The sequence below is a fragment of the Notamacropus eugenii genome, chromosome 4 (genome assembly GCF_028372415.1).
Source record: "Notamacropus eugenii isolate mMacEug1 chromosome 4, mMacEug1.pri_v2, whole genome shotgun sequence".
In the NCBI taxonomy this organism is placed as follows: domain Eukaryota; kingdom Metazoa; phylum Chordata; class Mammalia; order Diprotodontia; family Macropodidae; genus Notamacropus; species Notamacropus eugenii.
Window position 1 is genome coordinate 134,521,620 of NC_092875.1, and position 13,916 is coordinate 134,535,535.

The 13,916-nt window shown below is 35.0% G+C and overlaps 1 protein-coding gene across 3 annotated transcripts in view; it reads left to right on the top strand.

Moving 5' to 3' along the window:
• Window positions 1-13,916, top strand: part of CSMD3 (CUB and Sushi multiple domains 3) — a 1,632,969-nt gene that overhangs the window by 858,802 nt on the left and 760,251 nt on the right. For all 3 annotated transcript variants that reach the window (XM_072603249.1, XM_072603250.1, XM_072603251.1), the window contains one exon: window positions 4,356-4,459. In XM_072603249.1, the coding sequence (XP_072459350.1) occupies window positions 4,356-4,459 (104 nt within the window). The remainder of the gene's footprint in view (window positions 1-4,355; window positions 4,460-13,916) is intronic.

Sequence of the window (13,916 nt, forward strand, 5' to 3'; positions counted from 1 at the left end):
CAAGTCATTCAACCTCTTTGAGCTTTGTTTTTTCATCTGTAAAATAACAGTTTTGGATTACTTAGCCACTATGGGGTTTTCTAGCTATAAACCTATGATATATGATAATATAAGTATAACCTTTCTTCCACATAACAATTCTTTAACTATATAGCTATATTGTCTATTTTCCAGTTCATTCATGGCCTCAAGACTTTTCACCATCTTGTCTCAGTTGCATCATTCTAAAGACTCTCCTTTTCAGTGTTCAATTTTCTTATACTTTCCTCCTCTCTTTATATTTTATGATTGAGTCATACTGGTCTTCTTACTATTACTCATTCTAAATTCAGACACCACCCACATCACTCCTTTTCTCTGAGATTACCTATCATTTAAACTATGTATTTATGCACATAGTTGTTTGTTTGTTGTCTCCCCCATTAGAATAGATGTGCCATGTTTAGCACAGTGACAGGTACTTAGTAAATACTTAATAAGCACTGAATGATTGTTGCCAAGAACTTCAGACATAGTGTACCAGAAATGATCTGACTAAGGCAGAAGACAAATGAACTATCTCTCTTTTATTCCGGGAAGCTATTCCTCTTTTAGAAGGCAGCTGGATGGCTCAATGAATACAGTGCTGGATCTGGACTCAGGATGACATGAGTTGAAATTCAACTTCAGATATTTATGAGCCATGTAATCCTGGGCAAGTCATTTAACTTCTGTTTGCCTTAATATACTGGAAAAGGAAATGGCAAACCATTTCATAATCTTTGTCAAGAAAACCCTACGGACAGTATTAGTGTGTTTGATCCGTAGGGTCACAAAGAGTCAGATACAATTGAATGACCAAACAGCAACAATTCCTCTCTTTAGGCAGTTCAAGATCTCATTAACTTATGCGGCATGTTTGTTTATTCATTCATTCTTTCATTTAGCTACTTGTTTAGGTCACTCACATCATACTAATTAAAACTGTAGTCCTCTAAGACTGATATTTTTCAACCCTAAATGTGCACTAACCCTAAATGCCTCTCCACATGAATCCCTTCGGATACTTAAGGTGGTTTTCATGACTGTGTTCCATCATCCTTCATTCTTCTCTTTACTAGGATATGTATCTGTGGTTTCTCCAGCTGTCCTACCTATGGTATAGTCAGCAGTTTCCTCTTTACCTTAATATAGATCCCTCCTATCTTCTTTATCTTGGTTCAAGTCATTCTTTAAATTGTTAACTAGTATAAGGTCATGGACCCATAGTCAGGGTACTACTTTGGAGACTTTTCTCTAAGTTGGCTTATTATTGACTCTTTTTTTGGATACATTCAATCAGTTAGGAATCAATTCAAGTGCACTATTATTTAGCAGACATTCTTTTCATATTGTCCGTAAATACTGAGTCTTGACAAATACTTTTATGTGATGAAACTACCAGTATGTTTACTGTGTTTGCTTGACTTAACAATCTAGTAAATATTTTGAGGAAATATAAAAGAAGTGTTTTTACCTGGGCATGATTTATTTTTGATGAAGTCGTATTGACATTAAGTAATTATCTCTTCTTTTAAAAAATGTTCATGAATCATTTTTTAAATAATATTCCTGGTGTTCAAACCACTCATTGTCTTACCTCTCCTTGTTTACCTCCATCTCTTAATGCCTTCCAATATAAAGGGAACAAATTTTCAATATTAATTCATTGAAATCATAAACAAATATAACTTTTAGATGTTCTCCAGTTTGCATGTGTGGGCTTGATCTCATCCTGTACTAACATATATTTCAAATCCCTTTTCTCTCACATCTTCAATTTGATTTAGTCTGTACACATTTACCTTTTTCCTCTTCCTGAATTATTTCAGTACTATATTTATTTTTTCCTCACTTCCTTACTCATGAACATCATCGTTAGTCCCTTCAGCATTCATATTTACATTTTGTACTTTAATCAAATAATGCCTTTATATTTTTACTGTAGTCACCACCATCTCCAAACCACATCAATGATACACTAGAAAGGTCATTCTATAGAACTGTTTCTTCCCCTCTACTCACATAATTGTCACCCTTAAAAAAAACAGCAACAAAAATTGGAGTCCAGTCTACTATAATTAAAAAAAAATACTAGATAATTACAAGCTTCCTCCTTGACTTTCTGTGAGTATAGTGTTCTCCCCATCTAATCTACCCAGGATACCTTGCCATAGTATCTTTGTTAAATGACATTTTTTCTTTTACTTCACTGAAAATCAAAATGAAAGAAACAAAAAATTTCCATGACTCTATGATTCTTTCTATTTTAGTCTAAATTCCAGTGCCTTTTAAGATCTTCCACAATTTGACTCTATCTTACTGATCCATATTTCCATTATTCCCCAGTATGATCCCCGGTTCATGGTCAAATTGTTCCCACTTGTCTCGTACAACTGATATGCTTATTCTTACCTCTGTTCCTTCACAAGTATTAATCTCATTGCCAAGAATATCTTCCTTCCTTCTCTGTTTGTAAATACCCCAAATAATCTTTGAAGTCTGCTTAAAATTCAGTTCCTGAGCCCTTCATAAAGTTTCCCTCAAATAAACTAGTGCTTATTTTTCTGCTTTTCTGAATTCTTATTTATAGTTTCTTCTATACATTTACTATTGAATGACATGCTTTTTGCATAGAAACGTAGCAAAAATGGGCTCTATTTCTTCCATTTCGTTGTATGTTCCTTAACAGTAAAAATAATTTATGCAACTCTTGTGGTCTGGACACAGTTCTAAGGACACATAGTAGATTTTCACTAAATACTTATTCATTATTAATTTGGAATAAATTTAGAACAAATTGACCATTCTCAATCCTTTGACAGATATAAATGCAAAGTTCAATCATTTTTAAAAATCAGCTCCACAAGTACAAGCTGTGAAATGTGTTGCTAGACAAGATGCTTATGAAAAACCTAGGATTTTTAATGGACTATAAGATTAACATAAGTCAACAGTGTAACATGGCTGCCAAGAAAACCAGTGCAATGATAGACTGAATTGAGAGACATAGCATTCAGAACAATGTTTATGAAAATCCATGCAACTGACAGAATCTTACAATTTCTGCTATCACTTAGAGCTTTATCTAGGACACTGTTGTTTTTGTGTGTTCATCTTTCGTTGCCAGAGAAGACCATGCCATCAGAGAAATGATGACATGACTTGCACTTGACTTTGTTTTGAGTGAGGGAGGGCTGTGCAAGTCAGCAGCCTCAATTCTCTATTCACAAAATCAAATCAGCAACTTAAAAACGATTTATTAAACAATTACTATGTGACAGACATTGTTTTTAGCACTTGGAATAAAATATAAGTAGGAAGAAAGATGTCCCTGCCCTGTAGGGAGTATTCAAATGGCCAAGAAAATAAAGTTGAAAAGGAAAGGGATATGGTAAAAGATGTCTGGAGTGACACCTGGAGATGAATGAAGTCATGACTCTGGCCTGGGTGATCTCCTTAAATAGAGATTCCTAGAGGAGCCATCCAATCAGAGGCAAAGATGCTAAGGGCACAAGGTACTTCCAAAGTGCTAATTACAAGGCTGTTGAGAGCTTTCAGGATGTAGAGGATTCTAGGGCATGGTAGAGAAAGTCCAGAGTATAGCCTCAAAAGGAACAAGCAATGCTGTCAGCAGTGTCACCTTTGTTTCAGGAACCTGTGGCTCACATAGGATCTATGTGAAAGAAGTACTTAGAGTAATGAAATTCTACAATGTCACATGTTAAAATTTATTCAAATGAACAAAGGAAAGGAATATTTTATGTTTAATTAATTGACTGTTTTTTACCAAGTCCAATTTTAATTTGTTTTCTTTCTGTACATAGAGTCTATATTAAAAAAGGGTTCACGGAATCTAATGATTCAAGAACTCCATGAAAAAATCAGTAAAACTATGTGTTCTTACACAGCAATCAGTGTCAGTTGGTCAATATCAATAAACATTTACTGAGCACTTCATGTGGAGCATCATTTGTCTTTTTATATAATGATTGAAAATCATATTTTATTAACTTAGGAACTACTTCAGTTGGTGTGTATTAATGGTATTCATCTCATTTCATCTTTGCTCTGATTCTTCATTAAGTTTTGTTTAATATTAGATCATATTTGTCACAAAATATATGACAATATCATTAATTATATAATTTTCACGCTACACATTATAGTTTATGGGAAGAATTGTGTATACATATGTGCATTTTGTGAATATATGCATATATAGCCATTATATCATATGAAATAATTTGTTCCAATGCTAAGGTGTCATCAGTTGCAATTCTTTTGTATGACAGAATACATTTGTAATTGAAGCTTTTGTTTATTTTTGCTCCTAGGTTATTCAGATAAATTTTGAAGAATTTGATCTAGAAATTGGCTATGATACATTGACAATTGGTGATGGAGGGGAAGTTGGAGATCCCAGAACAGTGCTGCAAGTGTAAGTTTCAAGTGTTTTTTTATTACCCTGAAACGTGATAGTATTTAAGGATATGATTTTAAATTTATTTTAGTGATTGTGTTTTTTTCTCCATAAAAAAGTATAAAGTTACAAATTCCAATAAGTCACATTAGCCAGTCCTGGGACTTTCCAACACAATCCAAAGAGAATAGTCACGACTATTATGAATTCAATGTCAGGTCATCCTTCAGTGAAGTGAGTAGAGTTTCTGACTTACCCTGTATCAGAACAGTGAGTTAACCAGTTTGGTTGGAACATATACTGTATAAAAGGGAAACGTGATAAGGCTAGAAATGTGGGTTGAAGTTACATTATGAGGGGCTTTAAATGTCTAACAAAGGAATTTCCAGTCTATGCTAGCAACACTAGGAAACCACTTAAGCTTCTTAAGCAAGGAAGTGATATGGCCAAATATCAGATTTTTTTTATTTAGTACAACTGTGCTGATCATGGATCAGACAGTGGAGATGCTTGAGGTTGATGGAACAGTTAGAAGATCGATTCATTTATCTATGAGAAAGGTGATAAGGTCCTGAACTCAACTGGTAGCTATGTGAATAGAGAGAAGAGGACATATATTTTATTATTTTTATGTCTCTCTATTAACAAACATTTTAAATTAATCTATTGTTCCTATTGATCCTACTTTAAGCAATTTCACACACACACCCCAAAGAACTCAACACATCATTCTGTAGTCCAGTAACAAATTCTTACATTAGGCAGGTTCAAAAATGTGTATCTTTCTGCATTTTAAGTTCATTATCTTTCTGCTAGGAAAATAGCAGCACATTTCAGTTTCATTCTTTTTAGACTCATAGATTTTAGTGTTTATCAGAGTTCTAAAATCTTTCATAGCTGATTTTTTTCTTTAATGTTATCATTATCGACATTATTCTCCTAGTCTTCACTTTGCTCTATGTCACTTCTTAAAAGACTTCCAGTTTCTTCTGAAATTTTCCATTTCACAATAATAATCCATTCCATTTGTGTGCTACAATTTCATTAATCTTTCTTCAATAGCAGGAAAATCTCTTAGTTTTCAATTTTGGGTTTCCATGAAAAGAGCTTCTATTAATATTTTTACACATACTATTCCTTTTCCTCTTTCTTTGACTTCTTAGCAACGTAAGCCTAATAGTGGTTTAACTGGGTAGGGTATGTACACATTGGTGACTTCCATGCCATAGTTTCATATTGCCTTCCAAAATAGCTGGATCTGTTACAGATTCTCTAGAGGAGACAGATATTAGGCAACTACTTCCACTTTTGCATAGCAGTAATTAAGAAACTTCTTTACATTTTTAGCTTAAATCTGTCACTTTGTAACTTATTGTCATAGATGAGTTAGTGCTGAAATGGAACTTAGTCAACAGATCAAACATTTCCTTTTTCAAAATGAGATAACTGAGATTCTTCATAGAGGTGGCCTATATTTTTGGCTCTCTGACCACAAAGAGGTTATTGGTTTTAGAAAATTATCTATAAATACTCACAGATTTCTTTTCTGTACTGTAAATTATTGTATTTTCTATCTTAAACTACTTTAGAGTTGCTCATACTGAAACTCAAATTTACCTTTGTTCTGCTTCTTCTCCTACATACTTATAAGATGATCCTCTACCAAATGGAAGAATAGACTTGGCCAATGACAATTCCATAGCTTAAGGACTGTTTTCTTAAATTTGTGATAATAGCAAGTGTTTCACAGAGTTTTTATTCAGGAGGACTTTGTCAGGTAGCATATCCTTAATACAACAATTTGTTCTATAAAACTTGGACTCAGTCAAAAGATTACATCCAAGGACCCAGAAGGTCACATGTGGCCTAAAGGCCAGAGGCTCCTCACCCCTGTTTTAGTTTATGACACCATACATGTTTTCAGGTTCTCAGTCATATTAAGAGAAAAAAAAATCAATGGGAAGGGAGAGACATGAGGGGAAAGTTGGAGAAAGGTAAAATGCAAAATAAAAAAAGATTGCTTGCTTTACATTGATCAATCAACTAGACATTTTCCACAAAATACAAAAAAAAAAAAACCCAATATAGCAGACCTCAAATACCTGAGTACTACCTCTACTTGCTATCCCCAATATAACTACTTGAAAGCGAATTACTATTATGATAATATCACACATAGATAACAAAAATAGTTCTCAGAAGTATTATTATAGTAAAGGGTAAGTATAATTGGAAGACATGATAATTTCAATTCAGCCATATTAATACTGAAATGTTTTATTCTTCATGGAAGTTATAGGCCTCCTGTGACATTGCAGAGATCCAAATAGTATTTAGATAACTAGAAATCTTAGTTGATTTTAGGTGGGCAAAAATGGGTATAAATTCTAACCATTTTTCAAATTTTCCCTTCCTAAGAGACATGTTTATTGCAACTTTTTGTAATAATTATATTAATGTCATCGATACTATACTTAAACACAATACCCAATGTTAAAATCAAAGCTTTACCTTCTATATAATTGAGTAATTTTTCTATTACAAGAAATTAAATAAGAAGTTGATTTAGACATTATCATTCTTTAGAATGTTCAACTGATTTATGAGTATTGATAGTTAAGGTCATAAATACAAGGATATTTTGATGATGTTGATGATAATGATGGTAGGAGTTATAAGAAATTTAAGAAGTCATTGAAAATGATTTCCTCTTTTTATGGAAGAAACTTAAGTCAGAAAAGTTTATGTTTATCCAAGAACAAACAGGTGGTAAGTGTCAAAGTCAGAATTTGACTCCACTTTCTCTGATTCCAAAATCAATACAAGTTCCATTGACCACATTGCCTCCATCACTACATGTATCTTGGACAGATGCTGTAGCTGAATGACTTTGTCCTAGATTTGAACAAAGGGAAAAGTTTAGGCTGCATTGCTTTTGGGAAAATGTGTAGTGCTTTTAAAGGCCCAAAGTTTCTACCTGAATCAAAGGCCCACAATATTATAGAAATGTAATTTGTAGCTAAAACTGATAGAAAGCTTATGATTTTATACTGTTTGAAATAATACTAAAGAGAAATGTAGTACTTATAGTAAAGAAATTTTAAAGACATTTAAACAGAGGTTCCCAAAGTAGGTGATACCATTCGCTGGGGATGCTGGAATGATTCAGAGGTTTGGTAGTATCCTCTGGTGTTGAATAAAAAATAAGGGAGTCATGGAAACATAAGTAAAGAAAAAAAGAGAAGAAAATGTTGAAAAATCTTTCATACATGTTTCATCTGTTGTGTAACAGAGTTAAAGTTGTACTGTTCACATTATTTTCCAAATAAAAATACAAAATACAAGTTATAACCTTGATCAAGTTCACTTACAGGTCTTAACAAGCAAGTGTTGACAGGGAAGCGTTGTTGTGCATTGTTTTGCAAGTTGTGCATTTCTGAGAAGTCCAGCATGCATCAGTAGGAATATATGCATTAATAGCTTTTTTACAATATGATAATATACAGTTACATCAGTCCAGCATGCATCAGTAGGAATATGTGCATTAATAACTTTTTTACAATATGATAATATACAGTTGCATCACACAATACTACATCATCAAAATTTCAATGCAGGAAAAACTGACAAATTTATAATAAATTATGAAATTTTAAATGTCATTTTAAAAATCTATTTTATAATTTTTGAATTGACACAAATAAAAAAAAATGTTAAGGGTTTTTTTAAAAAGCAGATCGTCAGGAGGATGCCGAGGAAATTTTTTTAAAGGCCAAATACATTTGAGAACCTCTGATTTTAGAATTTGGTATGGGTTCATTAGATTTGAATGTAGTAATATTCTTTTTAGTGTTTTTTTTAATGTGGTCAAAATGTTTGATATGGTTAGACATAGAGATACTTTTCCTTACTGCTTTCTTACTGGTTTCATCTACTCCATGAAATTTTTTTTCTTTTTTCTTTCTGTGCTTTTAAAGATTATTCTTATCATACAAAGGAGAGAACACTGGCTTTAGTTTTAGAGTACTGAGGTTTGGATTCAAACTGTGCTCTTTATTAATTCTGTGACATGAGCCTTAGCTTTCTTATTCGTAAGAGGAAGTATTTGTACTGGAGGGTCTTTCAGCTTTCTTTTAGTTCTAAATTCTTTGAGCTTATAAATCAAGGCTTCAGGGACTTCTTCTACTATGCTACAAGCCTGAATCTCAGTATCAACTGTAGGGAGATATCCCTATGATACAGTTAAAAAAAAAGAAAAACAACGGTATTGGAGGATATTGGTAGTGATTTTTTTTTGAATGTTTGTAAATGTTTTCTTTTTTTAAGTAGTAAGACCTGTTTTGCTGAGTAAGTTTTGTGTTTGGATTTTCGTAATCAGATCAAAGATACCATAAATAAAGGATTCTTTGACCTAAGGTAATCCTGGACTGGGTTATTTAGGTGGAGTAATGGATCAAGTCAAGGCCTGGAGTCAAGAAAGCTCCTCTTCCAGGAAGCTGCCTGTGACTGTGGTGCTAAGGTTTTCTTCCCAGGCCAGGCACTGAAGCACCAGGCAACGAAGCTCAGGATGTTGGCCTTCAGAAAGGTGGCCAACTGTTTCTCTGAGGTCCCTTCTATCTGCCTGCCCGAGGTTCTCCACCTCTGCAAAGGGGCCGTGCAGCTCCCGCCAATTCACGACAAGTTAGACTTTCTTCTCTCCCAAGCGCTGCAGCCTCCGGAGCTCCTCCGCCGAACTTGTGTTCAGCAGGTCCAAGATCCTCCTTCAGTTCTCTGCCAGGAGCTCTGGGGGCACTTGCAACAGTGCCAAGGTGGTATGGAGCCCCTCAACTTGCTCCTCCTGCTGCAGCTTCCTCTTCTGGCTTTCTTTCTGAAGGACATTTAGCTGAAGGGGTACAACCCTTCAAGGGTTTGGTCATGGGGACTCTTTGGGAGGGAAAGGGGCAAGGTGTGTTCAAGAAGCCGTTCTCCTCTTCCTCCAATTCCTTGGGCCTCTGACTCAGTCTATTGGCCTCTTTATACTTTTCATGCAGCCTCTGAAACTCTGAGTACATCTCTTTCAAAGTCTTTTCTAGGGCTGTTCACTCCCTTCGTGATGTGCTTAAGACTGAAGTCCCTTGGCACCCCTGGGAGTCTAGAATTTGATCCAGGTTTAGCAGGAGCTCTTGAACAGTCAATTCAAGAGTGTTCAGCTGCTTTAGGGGGCTGTGCTTGGGACAGCTAGTTGGGGGCCTTGGGTTACCTGTCCCATCCTCCAATTACCTCCTGGCTTCTGGCCCTCTTTGCTGCTGGAGGATCCATCAGTTCCTTTTGTGCTAACTTCACAGGAGCCTGAAAAGTCTTATGGGTGAACGACTGGTTGGTCACTTCTTTGGACCTGGAGGCAAAGTTGACTGATGTGACTGTACCTAGGTAGAAGCACCTCTCTGGAGCAGTATCAGCAATGAGCACACTGTGAGCTAAACCTCTGAGGGAGTCCAAAGGTCACCGAGTTGGCTTTATAAGAAATCCATCTCCTTGGAGTTGTTTTGTTTTCTCTAAGGTTCATGTCCCTGAAGCTGATCTCCACTCCCAACCCCAGAAAATTTTAGCCTGATTGTAGTCTGGGATAACTCCCATGCTCTTCAAAAATGCCACAGATGAGTCTTCCCTGTTCTTATTCCAAGAGTCTGTGACACTCCAGGTCCTGCTTGAATGAATTCTACTCTAGCCAAAGAAAACAAGTTTATTAAAGATTCGCCATATGGGGTTGACTCTTAAGGAGCCTAAGCATTTGTAATGCTTAATATTCACCAGCGAGCCAGATAGAACCTCAGCTAGACCGTCTGAGCTGGATTGAATCTGAGCCTTGGTAGGGATTTTTAAATGTGAATAACTCCTAGATGATATCTTAGGTAGGGACTATCAAGGTCATTGATAGTTACAGTTAGCTGTAGGTCACTAAAGGGTTAGAACCAGTCTTGAAGTTGGTCTTTTGTAGAAGAATATGGCCCTAGCGCTAAATGTACATCAACAACTAGCTAAAATATGAGTAATAATCCTTGAACACTATTGTATTAGAACAAAATCAAGGTCACCATCAGCTGTTCTTGGGAGAAAACAGGAAGATGAGTATTTTATTTTCCTTTCTGACTTTGTCATTGTCATATTATACTCAGTCTGCATAACAGCCTGTGATTATTGTTGGAATTATTCATTCTTACCCTTGGAGAAATATTATTTAAAAAACAGAAAAGCCCCCTCAAAAATGTTCCCAATTCTTTTTTTGTGGTTATTGTTACCATCGTTCATGATTCTCCTATTCATTGCTAGGAAATATGTTTATCTAAACTGCTTCTTTTCCTCAGAAGCAAAGGCTCCCACTTTTCTCAAATTATAATCTTCTTTCCTTGAATTGAGAATGACAAGATGAACATCACTACAGCTTAGCCGGGAGAAAAGATAACAAGATAAAAGCTGCTTGTATGGTAGCAGAGAATATAGGTTGCTCTATTTTGCCTATTTTGAAGTTAATAACTCTATTTTAGAACAAATGGACATTCATAACCACCCTCACATTGATATTTTTGTTCTCTTTTACCCTAGTTCTTCTGGAAGGCCATCCAGAAAGCAGAGGCAGCCTTGTTTCATATCTTGAGGGCAATGACAGACTAGTGACTAGGATGTTTTCTTTTCTTCTTTTACGAAGAACACGACAAACACTCTTCACCTTCCAGTTCAGTCACTGTTTGTGATCTCCGCATGACTATACACTTTCTTTAGTCTATAAATACATGTGGGATATGGCTCATATTCAGAAGCCTGCTGGTCCCATGAAGGCTTCCTTTCTCTCTGGGCTGACCAATGCATATCCCTGCTAGGACATGGCACATTGAATAGAATAAACTTTTAAATTATTTACAGTTTAAATAGTGAGTAGTGGGTCTCCTCCTCTCCCCCACATCCACTCATCCTTCCCACCTCCCCAACCCCCATCTTGAGTTATCTTTAAATATTTTAAGAATTGTCATGTGAAATAGGAATTATACTGTTTCTTCTTGGCCCTTGGGCAGAATGAGAAGCAGTGGGTGAAAGTTGCAGAGTTAAAGTTGAATTTGATGTCTGACAAAAATTGAACAAACAAAAACAGCTAGAGGTATCTAAACTAAAATGAATTGCTGAAGGGAAAAAAATGGAAGTTTTAGGTCCACTTGTCAGGTATATTCTGGTAGCAGAAAGATATCATGGAAAGAATACTGCCCTCTGAGTCAACAGACTTGGGTTTTAATCTCACTTCTGACACTACCTGTGAGACCTTGAGCAAGACACTTAAGGTTTTTTGCCTTTGACTATTGTTTATTTCTGAGGTCCTTTCCAGATCTACTTTTATGATCATAGTGGAGAATTTCTTTCTAATATATGATGTACTTGATAACTTTTGAGGTCATCTAGCTCAGAAGTTTTGAGATTCTAGTATTTATATAATCTTTTTAATATGTCATCAGCTCTTGAGTTTCATTTGGAGCCTATCTAAAGTCTATCCAATATATTTGAAAAACAGTTTGCAATTCACTTTCTCATCTAGTATTGACAGCTTATTGGTAAATTGTTGTCAAAACCTAGTGGAAGGGAAATCTTTAATATCTATTCTCTTATCATCTAAGAACTAGTTAGATATTTCTCTTGTTCATGAATTTGTTTAAAAATCTTCTGTTGTGTGTGTGTTTTTCTTTTGTATTTAACTTGTTGTGTATCCCATACTTATATATCTTGTCACTATTTGAGTACTACAAAGAATTTCAACACTAAATATGTATGTGTGTATGTGTGTGTGTATGTGTATAAAAGAAGAAATACGGTTTAAAAAAACAAAAATTCACCAAAATGTTTTAAGTCATTGGAAAGTTATCTAAAATTACTAGTATTGCAAAGTTGGCTATGCTAATATTAACATAAATGAATTTTTTCACTTTACATATTTTTGCTAGGATAATCAGTAATAGATATAAAGGACAGACATAGAGACTAGACTTATGATTTTATTGGTATAGGGAACTCCTGGGAGAAGAAAACCACTCTGCAAGTATAGGTTGGCACCTTGTCTGGGAATTATGTGCATACAGTACATAAAGCGCCAAAAGTAATGAGGTTCATATAGCCTATATATGTCAGAGGTACTATAAGCTGAAGCCAAATTTTCATGGCTCTGAGAATAGCCTTCTGTCTCCTATGCCATACTACTTGATATACTATATAAAAATCAGTAACCAGTTAGGGGAACATTCTAGCATGTTCCGGTCAAGTAATAAGACTGAATTAATATTGGACACCAAAGACTTGTTGAATACACCCTTAAATTTATTCTATAAATATTAGACAAACATAGTATTTACATTCAATTCAGTTGAACTTTGGAAGTCTCAGGAAAAACAAGAAAATGTGACATTCCATGCTATAAATCAAACTTCAGTTCTTAATTCAAAATTTCATAACTTATTCAGTAGGTAGCACAAGCCTGATAGGAATGAAATTACTTGCATCAGCTCATTTTTGAATCATGAAAGCACACCAAAAGTTTGAAGGGGTTGTACCTAGAATTGGAGGAAGATATGCTCCTTTATATTTTTCTAACTTAAAACCCCACCAAAGTGGTGTTATATAAGCTACTTTGAAGCTAAGGACCAAGCATGAAAAATGTTCAATCCCAAAGAAATCCTTTTGGCAGAATTATGAAGAACTCAAAGTGTGTGGTCATAGAAACACATCATATCTTGCCATAGTAGGGAGAGTTTACTTCCCGTAAGTGCCATAATCAATGTAAAGAGTGAAAGTAATTCCACGTTAAAATTGTTCATTTAAGGTCACCATTCTGAAAATGCCAGGTTGCTCCATGCAGCTTTCATTATATTATTTACATGTTTACAATCCAAGGTCCTACTCGTGTCCTTCAGTACTACTCTCAGGTTATGCACAAACACATGCAGTTCCTTGGAAGGCAAAATTCCAGTCCTGCAAAAAACACTTCTCAATCTCAGCAATTCCACTGGGGTGAGGAGGAATAATGACAGTGGAGCAGAACAGAATGGAAATTCAACAATTATCTGGTGATTTGATCTTATATTCATGTATTGACACTGAATTGAAGCTATCAAAATACCTGAATTTCCCCTCTTCTCCTCTTAGATGGATTTTCATCTCATTTTCATATGTGTTTATTCAGGTGGGCATGTTTATTCTGAGAACTGTGTAAGTGGTTGTAATAGAGGTATCATCTTTTCACTTTATAAATCCCAGTACCTTTTCTCCTCCTATATCTTTTGTATATGAAGGGAAAATAAGCTGTTAAGAATATCTCATTTCATGTGGGGGTGGTGTCAAAATTTCATTCTAGCATATGATATCTTATCTAGTTATTTTTCTATATTCCTTTCCCCTACACTCCTTATTACCACTGAATTTATCATTGGAACTTGTAAGATAAAAAGCAAATCTCACATAA